The sequence below is a fragment of the Nycticebus coucang genome, chromosome 24 (assembly GCF_027406575.1).
Source record: "Nycticebus coucang isolate mNycCou1 chromosome 24, mNycCou1.pri, whole genome shotgun sequence".
NCBI classification, from domain to species: domain Eukaryota; kingdom Metazoa; phylum Chordata; class Mammalia; order Primates; family Lorisidae; genus Nycticebus; species Nycticebus coucang.
The window spans coordinates 29,609,352-29,633,627 of record NC_069803.1 but is presented as its reverse complement, the minus strand read 5'-3'; the positions used below and the strand labels follow the sequence as shown (position 1 = coordinate 29,633,627).

The 24,276-nt window shown below is 52.9% G+C and overlaps 1 protein-coding gene across 2 annotated transcripts; it reads left to right on the top strand.

Annotated features, from left to right (window-relative positions):
* Window positions 1-1,741: 1,741 nt before the first annotated feature.
* CTSB (cathepsin B) lies at window positions 1,742-23,693 on the top strand. 2 transcript variants are annotated; one of them, XM_053578617.1, is made up of 10 exons: window positions 1,742-1,897; window positions 15,860-16,010; window positions 16,504-16,589; window positions 17,339-17,453; window positions 18,509-18,627; window positions 19,719-19,804; window positions 20,032-20,175; window positions 20,682-20,798; window positions 21,986-22,114; window positions 22,780-23,693. In XM_053578617.1, exons 2-10 carry the CDS (start codon window positions 15,885-15,887, stop codon window positions 22,875-22,877), a joined length of 1,020 nt encoding a protein of 339 aa, XP_053434592.1. In that variant the 5' UTR covers window positions 1,742-1,897; window positions 15,860-15,884; the 3' UTR covers window positions 22,878-23,693. The 2 variants fall into 2 exon arrangements, with proteins under 2 accessions (XP_053434592.1, XP_053434593.1); XM_053578618.1 differs by lacking the exons at window positions 1,742-1,897; window positions 15,860-16,010; window positions 16,504-16,589; window positions 18,509-18,627 and having other exon boundaries at window positions 17,380-17,453.
* The last annotated feature ends 583 nt before the right edge of the window (window positions 23,694-24,276 follow it).

Sequence of the window (24,276 nt, the reverse complement as noted above, 5' to 3'; positions counted from 1 at the left end):
TTTGTGCCACCTATTCCCCATTTGTGCCACCTATGAGCTCCTTAGGGAGGTCTAAAATTATTTGATGCCCTCATGGAAGATGACATATCTCTGCACTCAAAGTCCATGGCTCTCAGAATATAACTGCGTAAACTTTTTCTCTACCATATAAGCTCTTTGGGCACCACACTCAACTGGGGCTCAGTAATCACCCTTGTACTCCAGAGGTTTTTTTCCCCTTTCCCCTTCCACTGTTTTTTTTTAGACAGAGTCTCACTCTGTCGCCCTGGGTTGAATGCAGTGGTACCATAGTAGCTCACAGCAACCTCAAACTCAAGAGATCCTCTTGCCTCAGCCTCCCAAGTAGCTGGAACTACAGGCACCTGCCACAAGGCCTGGATAGTTTTTCTATTTTTAGTAGAGACAGGTGATTATTTATTTATTTATTTATTTAATTGTTGGGGGAATCATTGAGGATACAAGGAACCAGGTTCTTGCTCTTGCTGGCGCTGGTCTCTAACTCCTGAGCTCAGGCAATCTACTGGCCTGGGCCTCCCAGAATGTTAGGATTACAGGGGTAAGTCACTGCACCGGGCCTCCCTTCCACTCTGAATCTGGTACCGTCCAGGTGGAGGTTCCTTTGTCCGAGCAGATCTCTGATGGGCCCTTTGAGGCTCCAGCCACGTGCGGGAAGCCGCAGAGAATCAGCGGTGCCGATATGCTAACGTCATACCTACCTTACAAAGTTAAAGATTACAGAGGTTCAGGGTGAATTTGCACTGCGGTGGGTCTTGAGCCTCCTCCACCATCTCCAGCGGCCTCTGGGCACTCCCCCAAATAAACTCAAAGCAAAAACTGTTTGCTACGTGTCCCAGTCCGAACCAACTCTGGCATCCTTCTGCCAGATTTCTGCTTCTGTGGTCGGCCTCCTCCTTCAAAGAAATTCCGATGCAGCTCCTGGGTACTTAGCTACCCTTTTTTTATTATAGCTACACAGCTGGAGAGCCTGCAGGGTCCTCAAACTTTTTAAACAGGGGGCCAATTCACTGTCCCTCAGACCGCTGGAGGGCCCGACTATAGTTAAAAAAATAAAACTATGAACAAATTCCTATGCACACTGCACATATCTTATTTTGAAGTAAAAAAACAAAACGGGAACAGTTACAATCACACCGCCTCATGTGGCCCGCGGGCCGCAGTTTGAGGACCCCTGGAAGGATAGTCAGAGGGGCGTGTGGGCCACAGCTCCTACCTCCCCCGCCCCTGCAGCGGTTTCTGAATGAATGAAACCCAGCAGCTAACCCCTAGTCCAGGCACGGGTCCAAGGTGCGGTGTCCCGGCAGAGGCCCTCGGGACCACCTCCCCACAAACCCCATCCTCAGGCTTCCACCACCCTGAAGGCCTGCGGGGTGCTGACCCCCCCCTCCTGTCTATGCAGCGAGAGGTGTCGAAACTGGGGCGGCCTCCGGGTCCTCAAGACTGGGGGTTGGGGGCTGGGGCCTGCTGGAGCCTGAGCGGGGGGGGGGGGGCAGGAGGAGGAAGGAGGGAGGGAGGAGGGGAGGGAGCCTGGGTGGGAGCGTCGGGAGGAGGGAAGGAGGGGAGGGAGCCCGGGTAGGGGCGCGCGGGAGGAGGATGGGGAGGAGGAGGAGGGAGTGAGGGAGGAGGGGAGAGAGCCCGGGTAGGGGCGCGCAGGAGAAGGCGGAGGGAAGGAGAGGGAGGGAGGGAGGGAGCTCGGTGGGGGCGCGCTGGGCCGCCGCGGTCACGTGGCGAGTCAGCCGCGCCGGGAAGGGCGAGGCGGGGCCGCGAGTAAATAAATAGGCCCGGGCGGCTCCGCGGCCTCAGCGACTGCGGGGACACCGGTACCGGCACCGGCTGCGCGCTGTAGGGCTGCGGGCCCGGGTCTCGGCAGCTGAGCGCGGTGAGTACGCGCGGGCGGCGCGCTGGGCAGGGGCGCGGAGGGGCGGGCGGCGCGCAGGGCAGGGGCGCAGCGCAGCCGCGGCGGCGGAAGTGACCTTGGCCCCGGCTGGGGAGCGGCCTGGGCGCGGGCGCCGGGATCGGCCCCTCTGCGTCCCCAGAGGGCCCAGGCGTGGCCTCGCGGCGTTCCTGGGGCCTGGTGGGCGCGCCGGGTGGTGGCGGGAGGGAAGCGGGGGACCCTGGGGCGTGTCCCTGCTGGGCGAGCAGGGGTGGCCGGGCGCGCGCTCCTCTAAGTCACGGTGAGGAGAAAAGCAAAAAAACCACCTACCCGGCCGCCCGCCCTTCCCCGGGGCTGTGCTGGGTGACCCCGGGCCGGGGCGGCGTGTGTTCGGGCTCGAAGACTTTGCTGGGGAGCCCCGGGAAAGAGGCCTGCCCGGAGTTTGGCCCCGGTCCCAGCCGCTTATCGGCCCCTGGACCTCGGTGTTTTTAGGACAAATTGCTGAATGTTTCCTGCCATCTGCCATGTAGTTTTTTTTTCTCTCCGTATTCCAAAGGGTTTGGGCAACTTTGTGCACACGCCCCACACGCTTCTTGGACCACTGCTGCACGCAGGAACCTTGAACTGGGTGGGTGGGAGCTTAGTGATTAATTAAATCCATAAACAGGAAGAGAAACTCGGCAGAGCGAACAGCAGGAGACTGGATGGGGCTTGCCCGATCCCTTCTCTGCGAATGGAGGGAGAGGGTGCCTTCCCCAGGCACCAAGGATGCACCTGGCTGGAGCAGGGAAAAGGATTGTATCCCACACCTGATATTCCACCTCCTGACCCAGTAGAGACCCCCACGCCTACTGGAGAAGGGAGGGGCAGCGTGTTCAAAGGGAGACCCAGCATCACTTGGTATCCTGGAAAACGGACTCTTTCTCTGGTGCTCCCGCAGGAGAAGAATGTAATTGAGGTCACTTGTGTTGACGAATGAGTAGAATCCAAAGGTCAGGTGAAGAGGCCTGGAAGGTGGCAGCCTGGTAAGGGCTGTCCCTTCTGCAGAATGCCTTCCTTAATGGAGGGTCTCTCCCTGTAGGCTCTGCCTTCTACACCCTGGAGATTCTAGAGTGGAAGGGGCTGGGCTGCCCACCCTGTGTAGTTTTTCCAAACAAAAAGTTGAAGTTCCCTGGGGGAAAGTGTCCTCCACTCTCTGCTGGTCATCTGTCCCCAGCTGGATACTGCCTAGTGTAGGTGCAGATCCCACAGGCCCAGGTAGCCACCCAGGCCTGGCTCCCCACACCTCTTCTGAGGTTGGCTCAGGACAACCCTGTTTCCAAACTGGTCAGGCAGTGAGAGGGTAGCAGCCCTTTGGCTTCAGGTAGAAACTGCCCAGGTGAGGCTGACTCAGCTGTTTGGGCTGAGGTCCTTTTCCTAGACAAGTTCTTTCTTTTGTTTCCCTAATCACTGGTCCTGGGAGCTGGAAGAGGAAGTTGCACAAATCTTTTGTATTACCCTTGGCTGTTGCTTTGGGAAGAGCAGGGAGATCACATTTCAGAGGTGCCTTGGGGTGCCTGTAGGGTGTTTTAAGTGTAGCACTGCTTGATGAGTGTGTAGAATAGCACATCCTTGGGAGATAAGGACTTGAAATAGAAGAGTTACAGGTCTGCTGCCTCATGGTTTGGCATAAGGAAGGGATTAGAAATACTTTGAACTGTATGGGAGTTTTTATAGATTGGAAATGGATACTTTCTCTTGTATCAGATAAGGGAAGATGGTGGAGTTGGCCCCTGGAGGCAGGTCAGGCACACTCAGGTGTGTCTTGTGCTCCTGAGGTGTTGGGGTGGCAGGTGGCAGTCTGCACTGGGCATCCTCCATCAGCTCAAGGTCCAGGAGCTGCCTAAGAAAGAGTGTATGGGAGGTAACTTTAGTCCTTGCTGGGCAGTTAACATTCATATTCCACCCTGGGTTGCACGGACTAGGAGATGGAGGAAGGCTCCAACCCCATTACATGTTTAGACTTTTAACAAATCCTCTTTTTTTTTTTTTTTTCACTCTGTTGCCCTGAGTAGAGTGCCGTGGCATTAGCCTAGCTTACAGCAACCTCGAACTCCTCTTGCCTCAGCCTCCCCAGTAGCTAGCTGGAACTACAGGTGCCAGTTAGGTTTTTTTTTTTGAAGTTTTTGGCTGGGGCTGGGTTTGAACCCGCCACCTCCGGCAGTGCCCTAGTCCTTTGAGCCACAAGTGCTGCCCTTGTGCCAGTTAGGTTTTATATGTTTTTTTTTTGGGTGTCTGTGTGTGAGACAGATTTTTTATTTTTAGTAGAGATGGGATCTTGCACTTGCTCAGGCTGGTCTCAAACTTCTGAGCTCAAGAAATCCTCGAGGCTTGGCCTTCCAGACTGCTGGGCTTACAGACGTGAGCCACCATGCCTAACCTCAAATCTTATCCTCCCCTTCCACAATCCTGGGGCCTCCTAATCTGAGGCTCCCCTGGGATCAGGGTGGGTGGGCTCCTTCTCCCTGTCCCTCGAGGATCCCCGCAGGGGCAGCAGGTGATCTGTTTCCGTGTCAGCTTCCACTCCTGTGCCTGCTTCTGCATCTTTGAGAGGGACACTGCGCCTCTTGGTATGCTGTTCTTCTCTTTAGGATCCTCCTGCACTTTTTTTACAACACTGTCAGATTGCTATGACTAGGCTGAGGCCAGGGCCTTCCAGCCTGGGCAACAGGGCAAGACTGTCTCAAAACAAACAAAAAAAGTTAGGTCAATCTGTAAACAGTGTTATTAAAATTTATATAACTCCTGTCCTCCTTTTCCACTTATGCTGGTGAGATTTCTCTAAGTTAATATATACAGATCTAAGGCATGCTTCTTTTAAATATACAACAGTATTTGTCTACTGAGGGACAGTCCGTAGATACTTTGTCATTGTGGCTCACACTGCTACAGTAAATATTCTTGTATCTCTCAGACACTTCGAGAGATTCTCTGGGGTAAAACCAGCAGTAGAATGAATTGCTGTGTTCTAAGGTGGGTGCATCTTCCATTTTGCTGGGTATTGGCAGTGTGCTGGGGTCAATCTACACCCTCGGTAGCGTGGAGAGTTCCTGTTACTCATGTTTACCAACACTGGAGATTACCAGCCTTTTCATTTTTGCTGATCTGATGGGTTTGAAATGGTATATACCTCTGTTAGTTTTCATGACTAGACATTTAAATGTAATTCTTTGTCCTATTAAAGCATCGATTAGTGAAGTTTCTCCTGTTTTTGGTATTGGTTACTGAAACTTGAGAAGTGTGTGAGGTCTAAGTGCTGACTTACTCTTCCAGCTCATAGATGAGAATGCTGAGCCATCTGCAGATTTGCATCATCGTTGAGATCACTTTCAGGGGTCTCCAACCTGTGGCCCAAGGGCCCAATGCAGATTATTTGATTGTTTTGCTTATCTGTGGTGTGTGATATATCAAAAAGTCTGCAGGGATGTTTTCCTTTTCTCATCAGCTTTCGTTAGTGTTTGTATATTTACTGTGCAGTCCCCGGCAACTTTCCTTCTTCCAATGTATGGCCAAAGAGGCAAGAGGTTGGACACCCCTGAAAAGTCATTGTGGAATTTCACCTAGAATCTTATGTCCTGGCAGTTAACCATCTCTCCTTAGGGACACTCATTCAGGGCTTGCTCATGGTGTTTAGAAGCCTCATTTTTCCTCACCTGTAAAACTGCAGCCTTCTACAAGGTTGAGTCTTTTTCCAGCATTGATGGTTTGTTAAGGGAGGGATGTGTGGCTGGCAGTCTTGACTCTGTTATCTCTCTTTACCAGGCCAATACCTCCCTTGGGCTGGTCATTAAGATAATCTAGTTCACCAGTAAGCATGGTTGGAGGAGGACAGGCCCTAGACCTCCAAAATAGTGAATTGACCCAGCAGAGAGCACTGTGGGAAACATCTAGCCGTTCCACCCTACAAGAACAAGTGGGGCTGGGTTGCTCCATGACCTTCTGGCCTGCTGACCTGGACTTGGGCGGATTGTGTTCACACACACACAGAGTCTCATGGTTTCCTGGCTTGCGCAAATCCTGGCAGGGTGGTGCCAGAGAAGAGCTTCTGCCATTTGAAGGTATGAACTTCTGTCATACCACATCAGAGTCCTAGGAGCCATCTGCCACCCACTCAATCCACTTAACTCTGCAAGGGTGGGGGGTGTGCTTGCTTTTTTTTTTTTTTGAGACAGAGTTTCACTTTGTTGCTCTTGGTAGAGTGCTATTGGCATCATACTCACATCAACCTCTAACTCTTGGGCTCAAGCGATCCTCTTGCCTCAGCCTCCCAAGTAGCTGGGCCTATGGGCACCCCCCATAATGCCTGGCTATTTTTTAGAGGCAGGGTCTCACTCTGGAACCTATGAGCTCAGGCCATCCACTCGCCTCAGCCTCCCAGAGTGCTTTCTTTTGGCAATCAAGATAGCAGAATCAATCAACATTTAAGGCCTTGCCAGTAATAAATAGTATGTGATTTTTTTCACCCCAAATGGAATACTTTTGAAAATAGAAATAATTTCTCTGGGACAGCAAGTGTTAACTGTCCTGTGCAAGGGAAGATGTCTATTAATCTTATCCGTGAGGGGGAGTCTTCTCAGCCTGGAGCATGGGAGGCACTTTAAAAAGAGCATCTCCCTTCAGCTTCCATCAGCCTGGTGACATGAGTCTGGCCTGGGGCCCCAAGAAATAGGCCCAGACCCTAGAGATGAGGCTTGCTCTGTGTCTGCCAGGACCTGGGAGGCCCAGTGTCATCTGGCCTGTGGCAGGATTAGGGCACTGCTCTGCTCCTGCTGATCGTAGTAAAATCCCAGAGGATCTCCGAACACTTTGATAAAGCAGGCCAAGGGTCCTTCAGTTCCAAACATGGTGAATCAGTATCTCAGGAAGTATAACAGAGCCAGGGGGCAAAAGCTTCCAAAACTTACTAGAATGCTGATGACCCAAATTGTCTTGCTTCCCACCAGCAATTAAAAAATCATTGTCTATTGCTAGTGGCCTTTGGAGTGCCCGTGTCTTAAGCCTGCAGTAGGGATTTTCCACCTGCGTGCAGGATGTGGGGTTGCTACAGTTGATCATAAGCTGAGCTGCACTCAGAGGGCTGCAGCTGGTGTGTCTGGGCCTGGGGGACGCAGGTTGGCTGGGCCGACCGACTCTGCTGCCCCTGGTGCAGGGCAGCAGAGGAACACGTGAATGGCCTAAAGGGTGTGCAGTGTAGCACCTTCTGATCCTCCTGGTTCCCTGGGAGCCTACAGGGCTGGTTAGTAGGGTTGCTGCCATCGGCATTTCTGTGTCACATAGCAGTTGGGAGTTGGGGGCTGTGGCTGCTAGCAGGCAGCAGGGGACAGAGAGGCAGCTGTGACTATTCATAAGGAGACAAATGAGACCCAGACTGGGAGCCCTTTTCCTTTCTTTTTTTTTTTTTTTTTGAGACATGTTCTCACTGTCACCCTGGGTAGAGGGTAGTGGTGTCATCATAGCTCCCTACATCCTCCAATTGCTGGGCTCAAGTGATCCTCCTGCATCAATCAGCTTTGCAATTAGCTAAGACCACCATGCCCAGCTAATTTTTCTATTTTTTGTAGAGTTGGTATCTTGTTCTTGCTCAGGCTGGTCTTGAACTCCTGACCTCAAGGGATCCTCCCACCTCAGCCTCACAAAGAGTTAGGATTATAGGCACAAGCCATTGTTTGGCCCTGGCCTGGTTTTGTTTTCGATTTAAACGTGATAAACCAAGAAGCCAAGCAAACACTTTTTCATTAGGAGCAAAAACATAAAACATGAAATAACCACATCAAGGCTGTGATTCAAATTCAAGATGGAAAGGTCTTGGGTCTCCTTCGGGTGCGTCCAGAGCATAAGTGAGATCAACACAGTCCTGCCCACCGCAGGTCGGTTGGCAGGTGAAGTTGGGGGGCGTGGAGACGAAGACCTGCATGGTCTTGTTTTGTGGGTATACTGACTGAAGTGGTCGAAACCTAACCAGCAACTGCCTTTAATGGCAGCGAGAGGGAAGATGAGTGTTTATGGACAAGGAAGAAACTCATGAAGTTCTCTGCCAAGGTCCCACCAGGTCTTCACAAACCTGCCTTCCCACCTTCCTACTGGTCTGGAACCACTTAGCTATATGGGTGAAACGTAGGCACTCGATTTCTTTGGTTCTTTAGAGCTGTGAACAGGTTAGCAGTAGCCCCACAGCACCCGTGGGCAGGGAAGAGGAAGGTACTAGGAGAAGACTAGTGGAAGTACATTCACTTTTTTTCTGTGTCAGCGGGGAGATGCCTGAAATTTAATGGAAATTTCAGGCATCTGTCTCCAGTCTCTTTAAATTCTTTACAGATTTAGAGTCCAATCTGCCTGAGGGCTTTTTAATCCTTTAAGAAAGCTTTTGTGAGTAAGCGAGAGGCAACCAAAAGAGTGTGAGGCTTTAAACCTTCCTGTGACATGGCATCCCCCCTCTTTTGATGTTCATTCTCTCTCCCTCCAGAATCTCAAAAGTCTGTATTTGTCATGGGAATGGCTTCAAGATAGTCAGGGAACAGTGTTGCCTGGAGAGGAGGGTGCTTTGTTTGGTTGATAGGATCACCTGGCCCCATGTTCCTTTTTTTGCAAATGACAACATTCTGCAGGACTTCGGTGGACCATGCGTTCATGGAAACTATTTGAAGAAGAAAAAAATAAGCATAACTTTTTTTTTTTTTTTTTTTGTAGAGACAGAGTCTCACTTTATGGCCCTCGGTAGAGTGCTGTGGCCTCACACAGCTCACAGCAACCTCCAGCTCCTGGGCTTAGGCGATTCTCTTGCCTCAGCCTCCCGAGTAGCTGGGACTACAGGCGCCCGCCAAAACGCCCGGCTATTTTTTTGTTGCGGTTTGGCCGGGGCTGGGTTTGAACCCACCACCCTCTGTAAATGGGGCCGGCGCCCTGCTCACTGAGCCACAGGCGCTGCCCCAGCATAGCTCATTTTTTAAAAGCCAGGAATTGGCTTGGAAAAGGGACAGAGTGGAGCAGTGGAACCCGGGCGTGCCCCATCAGCCCAGCTGACCACTAGTACTGATGTCTGCCTGCCAGTTCTCCCAGCAGCCCCCATCCTGAAGGGCTCTGTGGTATGAGCCCTTTGGGGTCTCCTTCCCTTGTGAAATAAGGACTTTCTGTTTATCATTTCCTGTAAATTGAAGACACCGATCCCCAAAAAACACAGAATTGAGAAATAAAGGGAGTGTTTGCCTACACAAGAGGAAGTGACAGTGGGTTGCTGTTTCATGCTAAGACCCCATGACTGGCGTGTCCTGTGACTGTCTCATCAACAGCTCAGCTGGTCATTTTCACCATCTGCATTTGTCCAAAATTTTCAAGGTTTGTTCGGTTGTAGAGGGACAAAGGTGTCTGGCACTCAATGGAGTAAAATTGCCACTGCTCTCAGGGCATCTGTGTCTGTCCCCTCCCAGACGGCACAGTCTGGCTTCATATGCTTTGGACTCTCGGCGGGCACAAGCATTTTTGGATGTTACCCATGGAGGTTCATTAGGGTTGCAAAGCTTATTTTAGTCGAGACTCTTCTTGGTGACCTGGTGGTATTGGAATAGGTTTGACATGAACTGGAATTACCTTGGGTCTCCAAGAGGGGGAGAGGGGTGAAGAAAAGGAGGGAGCAGGGCCTGCTGGAGTGGGCAGTCACGGTTACGTTGTCATTGTGTGCAGGTTCCAGGCAGCAGCTTCGGACGTGTCAGTTCATGCTCAGCTTCCACCTGGGCATGGGTGGTCATTATTAGCTCCGTTCTGCAGGTGAAAGTGTGGCTGGGCGGCGGGGGGATGGTTGGTGCCCAAGGATACCAGCTAGCAAAAGGCAGAGCTGCTACCAAATGCAGGGCTCCCGACCACGAGGACAGAGCTTGTCCTCACCACTGGTGGCCCCTGGACCCCAGCCCTGGGCTGAAAGGAGGGCTGCTTCCCAGTGCTCCGCCCTGAACAAATGGGTGAGGGCTCCAGCTCATAGTCCGTGGTCACAGGGAGCCTAGTGACGAGGAGGGAGCAGGAAGGTGACGGCAGATGTGGAGAGGACCTGCAGGACCAAAGGAAAGAGGGGTGAGCGCAGCAACATCCCACTGCTGCGATGTGGCAAGGGGACCCCTCAGGCCACGGGAGTGGTGATGGCAGGTGGAGTGTGAACCTTTTGGGACATGGGGGTGCCTGTGTTCCCTGCCAGCACAGAAACTAAAGAAATCTTTTAAAAATCCAAATTCCCATGGAGACTCTCCCATTATCCATTTGGCTTATTTAACATCTGAACAGACACTAAGCTGCCAGGGAGGCACTCCTGTTTGCTGTGCTGGGAGCACCCTGCCTCTCAGGGAGCCTCCTGAGGATGCAGCCATGTCCCTTGCAGTGATGGTGAGGGCAGGAGGTGGCCCTTCTTAAGGGAATCCTAGGGGACTGTCAGTCCATTAGTCTGAGCTTCTACCTGAAGTGAATGGACACCCCATGTTTCTCACTGGCCCTTCTTGTCTTAGAAGAGGGTTCAAATACCAAGTGTATTTTTGATGATATTGACACTGAAAAGAAAATGGCAACGCCGGGCATGGTGGCTCATGCCTGTAATCCCAGCACTCTGAGAGGCTGAGGCGGCTGGATTGCCTGAGCTCACAGGTTCCAGACCAGCCTGAGCCAGAGCAAGACCCCATCTCCAAAAATAGCCAGGTGTTGTGGTAAGCACCTGTAGTCCCAGCTACTTGGGATGGGAGCCTGAGGCAAGAGAATTGCTTGAGCCCAAGAGTTTGAGGTTGCTGTGATCTGTGATGCTAGGGCACTCTACCATGGGTGACCAAGGGAGACTCTGTCTCAAAAAGAAAAAAAAAAAAAAATGGGGCGGTGCCTGTGGCTCAGTGGGTAGGGTGGTAGGTTCCAACCCAGCCCGGCCAAAATGCAACAACAACAACAAAAAAAAATATATATAGCCAGGCGTTGTGGCAGGTGCTTATAGTCCCAGCTACTCCGAAGGCTGAGGCAGGAGAATCGCCTAAGCCTAGGAGTTGGAGGTTGCTGTGAGCTGTGACGCCACAGCACTCTACCACAATAAAGTGAGACTCTGTCTCTAAAAAAAGAAAGAAATGTCAAGGGTTAGTCAGAAGGTGCTTGGTCTGTCTGACCAGGAGACATGTTTCCATTGGGGTTGGGAGGCTGCAGGGGTTGCTGACACGTGTGATGGGGTGAGACCTGCCAGCCCCTGCCTCACTGAACAAGGGACGGCGAAGCAGGAAGTCACTAGGGAGGGCGCCTCATTGGTGCAGGGGAGTCAATTGGAAATACACTTACAGAATCATTAGAACAATGTTCTTTTATTGAATTGGTGGCTCAAGGCCTTGGGTAATACTGCTACTGTTCTTTAAAAAAATAATAATAATAACCCAAACCACGAAACTTTGAAATAACAGGAATATATTCATTAAAAAAAAAAAAAAAACAAGAAAAAGGGCAAGGACAGGTAGTGAAAAAGAACAGTCTCCCTGCCGCCATTCTTGACTCCTGCATGCTTTCTAGCCATCACGCATGTAGTGTTAGGAACACGGCTCTGTGCACAGGATGTGACTCGGGGCCTCCACACCCACAGGAGTCAGTCCCCTGCAGGTTGCTTTATTCCCCCCTGACAGCAGGACTTGGCATTTTTATTTCATCAGTACAGCACAGCTGAACTCCAGCTGGTTCCTTTTTTAGTGGCTACCATGTGTTCTATGGAACCGGTTTCCAAAATGTTAACAGTTGCTTCTGTTACCGGACACTTGCTTTATTTTCGGTCTTTTACTGAAATAGAATATTTAATGAACTTCTGTGTACCTGTATCTTGGTAGTTGGGGGCCAGTACGTCTGTGGGATGAATTTCTAAATGTCAAATTGCTGAGTCAGAGAGCATGAAGATTTAGAAAGTAACAGGTATCACTGGGCAGCCTCTCCGTGTTCGTAGCCACCCCTGAGCGCTCACTGGCTGGCTGGCCTGCATCTGCCCAGGTCCTGAGCCCCACTGAGAAGCACCAAACTGGCCAGCCTTTGTTGACCTGAGATGGGATACATATCACCATGATTGTTTTCTGCGTCTCCCTGACGTTGAACTTACCTTTACATTAGTGTCTTGTAATTTTTTCTGTTGCGTCACCATGTAGCCCTTTGCCATTTTTTTTGTTAACACAGTTTCCAGTTTTCTGATTTGCAAGAGCCTATTGTGTATCAAGGAAATGAAGCCATAACATATAGGTTAGCGCCATTCTTTTCTCTTGTTTATTTTAAAACAGAAGGCTCAAAGGAGTAGGGTGCTGGGCCCATATGCCGGAGGTGGCGGGTTCGAACCCAGCCCCGGCCAAAAAAAAAAAAAGAAACTTTTTATTTTAACGGAAACTTTTAAGGTGGTGTTTTCCTCTAGTATTACCTTTTTTAAAGTGTGTTGACTTTTATATTGTACTTAAGCTCTTTCTTGCATGTGGCACTTCTGTGAGTGCGGAATCAAGGTCAGCCTTACCCACGCATCCTTGCAAGTCTGTTCTCTTCCTCTGGCCCTGTGGGTGCGCTGGTGCACTGATCCCCACATCGGGGGAGGAAGGTGTTTCTGAGGGGTCTGCTGCTGCCTCATGCTTTGTCCCCAGGCCAGCACTGCCCAGCATTTCAGAATACATTTTGCTGCCCCAGAGGGCCAGCTTTGGTCAGAACTCTTCCAGGACCATCTTGTTGTCCTCGCCTGTTTATCCTCCAGATGAATGGTGGCTTAAGCCCCTGGAGGTGAGGGGCAGGACCTCACCCAGCTCCCTGTGCGGGGGCCTCCCTGAACCCAGGAAACGCTTCTTGCTTTTGTTAGAGCCGCCTGCTTAAGAGGTGACTCACAATTCGAGCTGGAAGTTGTGTCTTCTGACTCACAAGCCAGCCTATGATCAAAAGCCTCCTTTCTGGTAAGCCTCATCTTCCAAAGAAGCCGGAAGCAGAGCCCTTGGCTGACTGGAAAAACCAGAGAGGATCCCTGGAGACTGGTGCCAAATAGCTTTGCTCCCACAGTCTCCACCTGCCGGCCAGTACCAAGCATGTGTCCACCTGTGTTGCATGGGGAGGGGCCTGTGGTGTTCCACTGGCCCTCCGCTCAGGCACAGTCACACAACCCTTTACACTTTCAGATCCCTAACTCAGGAAAAGTCTTTCTTTTTTCTTTTTTTTTTTTTGTAGAGACAGAGTCTCACTTTATGGCCCTCGGTCTATAGAGTGCCGTGGCCTCACACAGCTCACAGCAACCTCCAACTTCCGGGCCCAAGCGATTCTCTTGCCTCAGCCTCCCGAGTAGCTGGGACTACAGGCGCCCGCCACAACGCCCAGTTATTGCAGTTCAGCCGGGGCCGGGTTTGAACCCACCACCCTCGGTATATGGGGCCGGCGCCTTACAGATGAGCCATAGGCGCCGCCCGGGAAAAGTCTTTCAAACGTTACCCTACAAGTCCCCACCAAGCAGTTTAGAACTAGCTGAGAGGTCCCTGGCCCGGCCTTGGCTTTCCCACCCAGAGACGTACACGTGGTCATGTGTAGCTGTGGGTGTGGGTGTCAGGGACGTACACGTGGTCGTGTGTGCTGTGGATGTGGGTCTCAGGGATGTGCACGTGGTCGTGTGTGCTGTGGGTGTGGGTCTCAGGGACGTGCACGTGGTCGTGTGTAGCTGTGGGTGTGGGTCTCACTCAGGGACGTGCACGTGGTCGTGTGTGCTGTGGGTGTGGGTCTCACTCAGGGACATGCACGTGGTCGTGTGTAGCTGTGGGTGTGGGTCTCAGGGACATGCACGTGGTCGTGTGTAGCTGTGGGTGTGGGTCTCAGGGACATGCACATGGTCGTGTGTAGCTGTGGGTATGGGTCTCACTCAGGGACGTGCATGTGGTCGTGTGTAGCTGTGGGTGTGGGTCTCAGGGACGTACACATGGTCGTGTGTAGCTGTGGGTGTGGGTCTCACTCAGGGACATGCACGTGGTCGTGTGTGCTGTGGGTGTGGGTCTCAGGGACGTGCACGTGGTCGTGTGTAGCTGTGGGTGTGGGTCTCAGGGACGTACACATGGTCGTGTGTAGCTGTGGGTGTGGGTCTCACTCAGGGACATGCACGTGGTCGTGTGTGCTGTGGGTGTGGGTCTCAGGGACGTGCACGTGGTCGTGTGTAGCTGTGGGTGTGGGTCTCAGGGACGTGTACGTGGTCGTGTGTAGCTGTGGGTGTGGGTCTCACTCAGGGACGTGCATGTTGTTGTGTGTGCTATGGGTATGGGTCTCAGGGACGTGCACGTGGTCGTGTGTAGCTGTGGGTGTGGGTCTCAGGGACGTGCACGTGGTCGTGTGTGCTGTGGGTATGAGTCTCAGGGACGTACACGTGGTCGTGTGTGCTGTGGGTGTGGGTCTCAGGGACGTGCACGTGGTCGTGTGTAGCTGTGGGTGTGGGTCTCAGGGACGTGCACGTGGTCGTGTGTAGCTGTGGGTGTGGGTCTCAGGGACGTGCACGTGGTCGTGTGTGCTGTGGGTGTGAGTCTCAGGGACGTACACGTGGTCGTGTGTGCTGTGGGTGTGGGTCTCAGGGATGTGCACGTGGTCGTGTGTAGCTGTGGGTGTGGGTCTCAGGGACGTGCACGTGGTCGTGTGTGCTGTGGGTGTGGGTCTCACTCAGGGACGTACACGTGGTCGTGTGTAGCTGTGGGTGTGGGTCTCAGGGACGTGCACGTGGTCGTGTGTAGCTGTGGGTGTGGGTCTCAGGGACGTGCACGTGGTCGTGTGTGCTGTGGGTGTGGGTCTCAGGGACGTACACGTGGTCGTGCGTGCTGTGGGTGTGGGTCTCACTCAGGGACGTACACGTGGTCGTGTGTAGCTGTGGGTGTGGGTCTCAGGGACGTACACGTGGTCGTGTGTGCTGTGGGTGTGGGTCTCAGGGACGTACACGTGGCCGTGTGTAGCTGTGGGTGTGGGTCTCAGGGACGTACACGTGGTCGTGTGTGCTGTGGGTGTGGGTCTCAGGGACGTACACGTGGTCGTGTGTAGCTGTGGGTGTGGGTCTCAGGGACGTACACGTGGTCGTGTTTAGCTGTGGGTGTGGGTCTCAGGGACGTACACGTGGTCGTGTGTAGCTGTGGGTGTGGGTCTCAGGGACGTGCACGTTGTCGTGTGTGCTGTGGGTATGGGTCTCACTCAGGGACATGCACGTGGTTGTGTAGCTGTGGGTGTGGGTCTCAGGGACGTACACGTGGTCGTGTGTAGCTGTGGGTATGGGTCTCAGGGATGTACACGTGGTCGTGTGTGCTGTGGGTGTGGGTCTCAGGGATGTACACATGGTCGTGTGTAGCTGTGGGTGTGGGTCTCAGGGACGTGCACGTGGTCGTGCGTGCTGTGGGTGTGGGTCTCACTCAGGGACGTACACGTGGTCGTGTGTGCTCTGGGTGTGGGTCTCAGGGATGTACACGTGGTCGTGTGTAGCTGTGGGTATGGGTCTCAGGGACGTGCACGTGGTCGTGTGTAGCTGTGGGTGTGGGTCTCAGGGACGTGCACATGGTCGTGTGTGCTGTGGGTGTGGGTCTCAGGGACGTGCACGTGGTCGTGTGTGCTGTGGGTATGGGTCTCACTCAGGGACATGCACGTGGTTGTGTGGGTGTGGGTCTCAGGGACGTGCACGTGGTTGTGTGTGCTGTGGGTATGGGTCTCAGGGACGTGCACGTGGTCATGTGTGCTGTGGGTATGGGTCTCACTCAGGGACATGCACGTGGTTGTGTAGTTGTGGGTGTGGGTCTCAGGGACATGCACGTGGTTGTGTAGCTGTGGGTGTGGGTTGGGATTTGCAGGTGAGGCCGTGGATCCTTGGGGCTTTTCTTCCAGAGCCAGGATGACAGCCAAGACGGTGCCCTGTTGTGGGTTAAGCACAGGACTCAAATGGAAGAGAAGCACCCTGATGTCATCTGTCCTTTCCAGGTGGACCCAGGATCCAGCTTCCAACATGTGGCGGCTCTTGGCCTCTCTCTGCTGCCTGTTGGTGCTGGCCAGCGCCCAGAGCAGGCACTATTTCCATCCCCTCTCGGATGAGCTGGTCAACTTCATCAATAAGCAGAACAGCACGTGGCAGGTGGGCTGTGGGGCTGCTTCCCGAGGACGCCCCCTCTGCTGGCCGATCTCTGCACTCTGACTCCAGGGCGAGGGTGGCTCCACCTGTGGCCGGCCTGGACAGTTAAAGAATGAGCTGACCCAGAGTCCTGGCAGCTCAGGACCCTTCCACCCCTCCCCGTCCCATACACACACTGGGCAGACCCTGTGCAGCCCTCTGTCAGCTCTGGCCCCTTCTGGTTTCTGCCCAGCCTGGGATCACAGGAACCAAGATGTGAGGAATGAGCCATGTTCAGGGCTGCAGAGGGTCTCTTGTCTCAGCAGGTCAGAGGAGATGCCACAGGTGTGAGAGCTGTGCTCTGCCCAGGTGTCACTGCAGGCTGTCCCCTAACCTTACCCCAGCCTGCTTGGTGGGGTGCCCCAACCCTCCTGTCTCCCTGAGTTAGGTGGGGTCGCTGGCCTTTCTGGGTCAGGACTGTGTGTGGGTGACTGTCTCAGGCACCACCATCTTTCAGGCTGGACATAACTTCCGCAATGTGGACATGAGCTACCTGAAGAGGCTGTGCGGGTCCTTCCTGGGTGGGCCCAAGCTGCCCCAGAGGTGAGTGCTGTTCCCCCAGCACCATGGTCACGTGAGCCGTGGGAAGGAGGAATGAGACCTCCCTGGCCTGCAGGGCCTCAAGACAAGCCATCTGCTTGCCATTAGTGTTTTAGAAAACTCTGCAGTGGACATTTTCATGCAAATATTTTTTTTCTTTTTTTTTTTTATTGTTGGGGATTCATTGAGGGTACAATAAACCAGATTGCACTGATTGCATTTGTTAGGCAAAGTCCCTCCTGCAATCACATCTTGCCCCCAAAAGGTGTGGCACACACCAAGGCCCCACCCACCTCCCTCCTTCCGCAAATATTACTCTTTTTAACAAGCATTGGAAATGTCTGTCTGAGGATGGGGTGGTTAACTTGCAGGCAGCCACCGTCTCACAGTGGTGACAAGGTTACAGGTGCCATGAGGAGGCTGGGCAGATGTTTATGATCGGGGCTGGGGCAGGATGGGCAAAGCCACAGATACTATCTGGGCCCTGTGGATAAAGGAAAAGTATCTATTAAGTAAGCCAAGAAAGAAGCATGTCAGGTAAGTTGCCCTGAGCAACAGAGTTCGGTTTTGCTTTGTAAAGTGCCGAGGAACCCTTCCTGCAGGTTCTCCTGTGTGTACGTCTTATACTCACTTCTTCCGAGGTGAGTGTAACCCTGCCTATGGTCAGCTGCTGCGAAGGCCAGAAGCTTTTGCAGGGCGGGAGAGTGAGTCATAGACTAAGGAGCTTATAATAATGACATTCCTTTATCCAGAGTGAAGTTTGCTAAGGACATGAATTTGCCTAAGAGCTTCGATGCGCGGGAGCAGTGGTCACACTGTCCGACCATCAAGGAGATCAGAGACCAGGGCTCCTGTGGCTCTTGCTGGGTGAGGCCCTGGCCGGTGGGCATAGGTGGGGAGTGGTCAGGGGGCTTGGGGTGGAGCCAGCTATGTATGACAAGGCAAGTTACATAAACCATCTGTTCCATTAGTATAGAAATAATAATGCTTCCTGTGGCCCATGGTTGTTTAGGGATTAGAGTGGTGCACAGTGTCCTGCAGATGGAAGTTCCACAGACATGGGGGCGAAGCTGTTTCCTTTCTCTGACCCTCTGTCCTATCAGTAGATACAAGAAGCTCTGAGTGTTGCTCTGCTTTGTGAGAGTGCCCTGTCTGCGTCAACAAGTTTGTGTTTTTTCCTTGTAAAATATATATGTAATAGAAAATGTAATCATCACAACCTTTATTTATTTATTTATTTATTTTTTCGGCTGGGGCTGGGTTTGAACCCACCACCTCCGGTATATGGGGCCAGCGCCTTACTCCTTTGAGCCACAGGCACTGCCCCATCACAACCTTTTTTAAGCATACAGTTCTGTGACTTCAAGTACATTCCTGTTGTGCAGTGGTAACCCCTGTCCATCCACAGAATTCGTCCCACCGACTCCCCAGCCCCTGGCACCCCCATTCTCTTTGTCTCTTTGAATTTGATTCCTCTAGGGACTGCATATAAGTGGGGTCTCATGGTATTTGTCTTCTGAACAAGTTGTGTATTTGTGTTTAAAAAAAAAAAAAGAATGGGCCAGGTGTGGTGCTTGTGGCTGTAATCCTTGCACTCCGGGAGGCTGAGGCAGGAGGATCACTTGAGCCCCAAGAGTTTGAGGTTGCTGTGAGCTAAACTGATGCCACGGCACTCTAGCCCAGGGTAACGGAGTAAGACTCTGTCTAAAATAAAAAAGACATTTCAGGAATGAACTGAGTTCCTATGTAGAGGGCTTCAGGGTAAATTTCTCTTGCTTTGAATCTGAGATTGAGCCCCAAGAGCCTGCCCCTGATAGTAGCTCCCCAGATGGTGCACTCTGTGGTCCTGGTGCTGGCCAGCGGAGGGAGGCCATGGCCCAGGAGTGATGGCCTGCTCACTTGGGTGCGGCTTGTTCCTACAGGCCTTCGGGGCTGTGGAGGCCATTTCTGACCGGATCTGCATACACACCAATGGGCACGTCAGTGTGGAGGTGTCCGCGGAGGACATGCTGACCTGCTGTGGCGGCCAGTGTGGGGATGGGTGAGTCCAGGGTAGAGAATAATGACTTGGGGGACTCCCTGGGGGAGGGAAGTGCTAGAGTCAGGAGTTGTTTCCTTGAGACAGTGTTAGGGACTTGGGGCATCTGGAAGTGGGGCCTGGCTTGGCTGCTGCTTTCTGGGAAGTGCATGTAACCAGGAGGGCCCCACAGATCTGTGCAGACCATGGAGTCCAGGTCTGGTTTTTGTCTCTTGCTTCTTTTCCTGCTCAGGGAAAGGTAATCGCCTTGGGGCCTGTTTCTTTATCTGTAAAAATCTGGATCTCTGGTGCCTGCTAAATTCCAACCAACCTTGGCTGCAGATTAGGAATATCTGGAAGCTGAGAAACAGATATGGCCGGCACAGAGAGTGGAGCTGATAATCCCAGCAAGTGGGGGGAGGCCAAGGTAGAAGGATCTCTTGAGGCCAGGAGTTCCAGACCGGCCAGGGTGCTGTCTCTGCTAAAAGTAATATAAAAAACGAACCAGACATCATGGTACATACCTGTAGTCCTAGCTACTCAGGAGGCCAAGGCAGGAGGATTGCTTGATTCCAGGAGAGAGGCTGCAGTAAGCTGTGATGATGCTACTATCCTCTAGCCTGGGTGGCAAAGCCCCTGTCTCAAGAATTGTGGCGGGCGCCTGTGATCCCAGCTAACTCGGGAGGCTGAGGCAAGAGAATCCTAAGCCCAAGATCTGGAGGTTGCTGTGAGCTGTGATGCCAAAGCACTCTACTGAGGGCGACAAAGTGAGACTCTGTCTAGTGGTTGGAGCCTCACCCAAACCACTTAAGTCAGAGTCATTGGCATTGGGGTTTTTTATAAGTACCTGAGCTTAGGGTTAGGGTTAGGGTTGAGCATCACTGTTCTAGAATGAAAGGCACATCTGACCTACTTTGAAGGAGATATAAATGTGAGAGTTGCATCTTCTCGAGGCGTGGGTGATGCCCTGGGAGGAGCGCATATCTAGGGAGGATGAATTGGGTTGGGGACCAGGAGCACTGTTGTGACAGTTGAGGGCAGTCGGGGGCCCAGGAGTGACCGTGGACTCTCAAACCTCCCTCATGATGAATTTAATCAAAGTCTCTTTTTTGTAGCTGCAACGGTGGCTATCCTGCCGAAGCTTGGAACTTCTGGACAAGAAAAGGCCTGGTTTCTGGTGGGCTCTATGACTCCCATGTAGGTGCGTGCACCCTCGGCCCTGTCTGGCGGGTGGCTGTGTAAGCAGGGAGTCCTGACAGCTTCATGTTCCATTAGAAAGTGAAGGTTGAGGGCAGAGGGCTGGGCTGAGAATAGACAGATGAACCATGCCTTGTGGCAGGACTGAGGGTGCCAGTGCTGCAGACACAGGCTGCCCGGGACGGGGCTCGGTGGGCTTCGTGGGCTGACACCCTCGCCCTGTCCCATTAGGCTGCAGGCCGTACTCCATCCCTCCTTGTGAGCACCACGTCAATGGCTCCCGGCCAGCATGCACGGGGGAGGGAGACACTCCCAAGTGCAGTAAGACCTGCGAGCCTGGCTACAGCCCGACCTACAAAGAAGACAAACACTACGGTGAGGAGGCCCGGGCCACAGGCAGGAAGGGGCTGGGGCTGTGGGAACCCCGGGGGGAGACAGGAAGGAGAATGCACACCTGTCTTATCAGAGAGAGCAGCATTCCCACCCTCATTTTCTGCTTATTCTACCCTGAACTTGGCCTGAACTCTCTGGAGGTAGAAGGTATCAAACCCCTCCATTTTCTTTCTTTTTTTTTTTTTTTGCAGTTTTTGGCTGGTGCTGGGTTTGAACCTGCCACCTCCTGTATATGGGATTGGCGCCCTACTCCTTTGAGCCACAGGCGCCGCCCAAACCCCTCCATTTTCAAGGAAGTGACATGCCCAGGGTACCCAGCTTCATGCTCACTGCTCCTTGTCATTACACCCTCCGGGAAGCCTTCCCTGAGCTCCCCTGGCTGGGCAGGTCCCCTGAATGCACAGCCCCCCTGGAGGCCCGAGGCCCTCGACAGATAAGTGTCTGATGAGGCAGGGGCCCTCTCACCCGCACCTTGGTTCATCTTCCAGGATACACTTCCTACAGTCTCCCCACCAACCAGTGGGAGATCATGGCTGAGATCTACAAAAACGGCCCTGTCGAGGGAGCCTTCTCCGTGTACTCGGATTTCCTGTTGTACAAATCGGGTGCGTGCCCATTTCTGACAGCAGCGGCGGGTGGAGGTTTGAGGGGGAGGGTTCTGAGCTCAGGTGCCATGGTGGTGCAGGTGGACCAGCAGGACCTGCCTGGGCAGAAAGGCAAGGAGCTGGGGAGGGCTGCTGTCTCCTTGCCAGCTGCCCTTGCAGGCTTGCCCGTACCAGGTACCCAAGACTCCCTGTGACCACCGCTTAGCCTTTTCCACCCGCCAGTCTCCCTGCTTCCCCGCAGGCAGCTTTCCCAGGCTCCCTGCTAGTTCCTTTTGACACATCTTTTCTGTGAAGCCTGCCCCTCCCTGGCAGTGGGCCACTCCTCGAGATCACCTCCACGTCTTCCCTTGCTTTGTCAGCGCATTGGTGTTAGGGTGGCAGGTCTTTGGTGTCTGGACTAAGTGACACGTTTTATTCATCTGGACCTTTGCAAAGGCTCATTATTCTGCCTAACACCCAGGGGCCGATGCTGTGGGGACGCAAACCAAGTAAGTCCTGTCCCCAGGGCCTCAGCAACCCTGTTCCAGATGAACTCTGCTTACTGCTACTGCCCCATTCACTTTCCACTCGATTGAAAACTCGAAAGCCCCCAACCCTTAAGGCACAAGCATTGGACGAAGGAAGATGGTCCGGCAAGAGACTTAATACTGTAAAGATGGTGGTCCTTAGGGCAGCCCCCACCCATACTGGTAAAAGCTGCAGTTCCAGCCAGCAGGGATGCCCCTGGGAGACCTGGCTGGGCAGCCTGGGAGTCCATATCCAGCATGGCTCCCGCACAGCCATCAGCCCTTCCTCTCCTGTTTCTGCAGCACGCTCTGGAACAGCACATTCACAGCTCCACAAATCATGTGACCCTTTTAACAAACCCTTATGTGGAATCCCCAGTATGTAAAAGAGATCCCTGGTCACTTAGTATTAAATTTAGTCCATAAACTAGAATGTATTTATCAGGACTTTTATTTTCAAAAATCACCCAACAAGCATATTTTTTGGACTTCATTTAATCCCCCAATGTCATGGGAGCCCCCAGAACCTTCTGCTGGGACACCAGGCTTCTAGCACTTCTCTGGAGTAGGACAGGTCCCTTGTGGAACCTGTCTTTCCTGGCTAGGGGTGTCCTGTGGAGTTGGGCATGTGGGAGGGAGGTGGGGCCGTGGCCCAGCCTCAGTCCCGGATTTCCCCCTCAGGAGTGTACCAGCACCTGACTGGAGACATGATGGGCGGTCATGCCATCCGCATCCTGGGCTGGGGGGAGGAGAACGGCACCCCCTACTGGCTGATTGCCAACTCCTGGAACACTGACTGGGGTGATGGTGGTAAGTGGCAACCCCCTTCCTGCCAAGAATAGGGACTCGGAGCCAGAACAGTGGCCACCCCAGCCTTCTCTGTTCTCCTGGCTGCAAGGGCCCAGGCCCTAGGCTGAGGCTGGGCTATGACTTCTTCACCAGGGCAGAGTCTCTGAGCCCCAGACCACGTGGTGCCTGCCACAGCTCTCACTGACCCGGCTGCCTTGTCACAAAGGGTGACTCGGGGGTCCATGGAGGAGGTGTCCACAGCTGCCTCAAGGGCTCATGGTGTTCAGGGTTGGACTACTGGGAAAATCCTAAGAGCCACCAGGTCTTGGTGACTTACTTCTGTCTTTTAGGAATGAGTCCAAATACATGGACAGGGTTAAAACCCAAGACTTTTTTTTTGTAGAGACAGTCTCATTTTATCGCCTTCGGTAGAGTGCTGTGGTGTCACACAGCTCACAGCAACCTCCAGCTCCTGGGCTTAGACGATTGTCTTGCCATAGCCTCCTGAGTAGCTGGGACTACAGGCGCTCGCCACAACACCCGGCTATTTTTTTGTTGCAGTTTGGCCATGGCCGGGGTTTGAACCCGCCACCCTTGGTATATGGTGCTGGCACCCTACCCACTGAGCTACAGGCACCACCCAAAACCCAGGAATGTTTTTAAAGCATCTTTCTTTTCTTTCCCAGGCTTCTTTAAAATCCTCAGAGGACAGGACCACTGTGGGATCGAATCAGAAGTGGTAGCTGGCATCCCACGCACTGAACAATACTGGGAAAAGATCTAACCTGTTGCGGGCCTGTCTGGCCGGTCCTGGAAGTTGTTCCCTAAATTTAGCCAACTGAGCTGAGGTGGGGTTAGAAATGTCTTTTATTCCTTGAATTTACATAAGATACAAGAGGTTTTAGAGGGGCCCTGAAGGACTGGATTGAGCTAAACCTTGCATCTGGCATCCAAGCTGTCTTCCCAGGTAATGTACCCCTGTCCAGGTACCTCCCAGCTTGTTCACTGGGCTAATGGCCATATGCAGCATCAGACTCGGGAATCCTCTACTAAGCGCGGTGCACCTCCCTTCCCCAGCTAGTGCTGTGGTGGTGCCTGGGCCCCTCTCACCACGTGTCTGCAGGAAGCAAGGCTGGTGCCTGGGAACGAGGAGCCCTAACAGGTGCCCCCCGTCAGAAGTACCTCTGAGCATACAGCTTTCTAGACTTGCTATAGGTTCAGGGAGGTGTGGCAGCCCTTCCACCAAGGGCCTTGCCTCTACTGAGCTTTGCAATGTTGCAAACCTTCTCTGGTCTTGTCCTTGGCATGATTCTTTTTTAATAAAAGTTTTATTTTTTTGCGCACCTAAGCTGATCATGTGAACGAACAAGTCTAACAGTTGGAAGAGCGCTGACGCTTTTGCAGATCACCTCCTGAAGGTGTGGCTTAAAGCAAAACAGTCCTGGAGACTTGCTCTGACCTCCCGGCCTATCCAACCACTACCAGAACAGGACTAGCTGGGGAGAAACTAGCTTCTACTGTTTCCTAAAAATCACTGCTTCACCCTGTCAATTTAACAAGGAATGTCTGTGCCAATAAAAGGTTTCAAACTTCACCTCGAGTCTGCTCTGATGAGTGTCAGATCGTTTGTCACAGCTTGTAGGCTTCCAAAGTGCTGTTTGCACCCCTGGAATCATGTGGTATGTGGTCCTGGAACTGGTGCCCTGTGGCTCCTGCAGCCTCCTTTTAACTTCTCACTGCTCCAACTGTGTTCTCAAACCATGGCTTCTGCCGCTCCGTATCCTGTTAGCTATAAATAGTGGCAGCCTGAGAATTCTGCCCACAAGAGCACAGGGATGTATCTTGAGTAATCTCACATGGCCAAGATGCCATCCCACGACAGGGCCACGTCCGTCTCCCTTGGAACCCTGGTGTTGGTGTGGGCTGGGGCCAGAACCTGTGTATGGTGTTCTGAGGGTTTACCACTGGTTTACGCTGTTGGTCAAGAACATTCCTTTGCCTAGTCCTGGTGAGAATGATAATGCAGTACACCAGCGCCCATCCCGCTGGGCCTGTCCAGATACCTCAGTCTTTCCCTTCCCTAGCTCAGCACTGGAGATGGGATAGCTCTGAAAGCACTGTAAGTTTAACTTCCAATGACCCAGAAGTTAGGAATCTGAAGCTTCATCAAATAAACTTTCAAA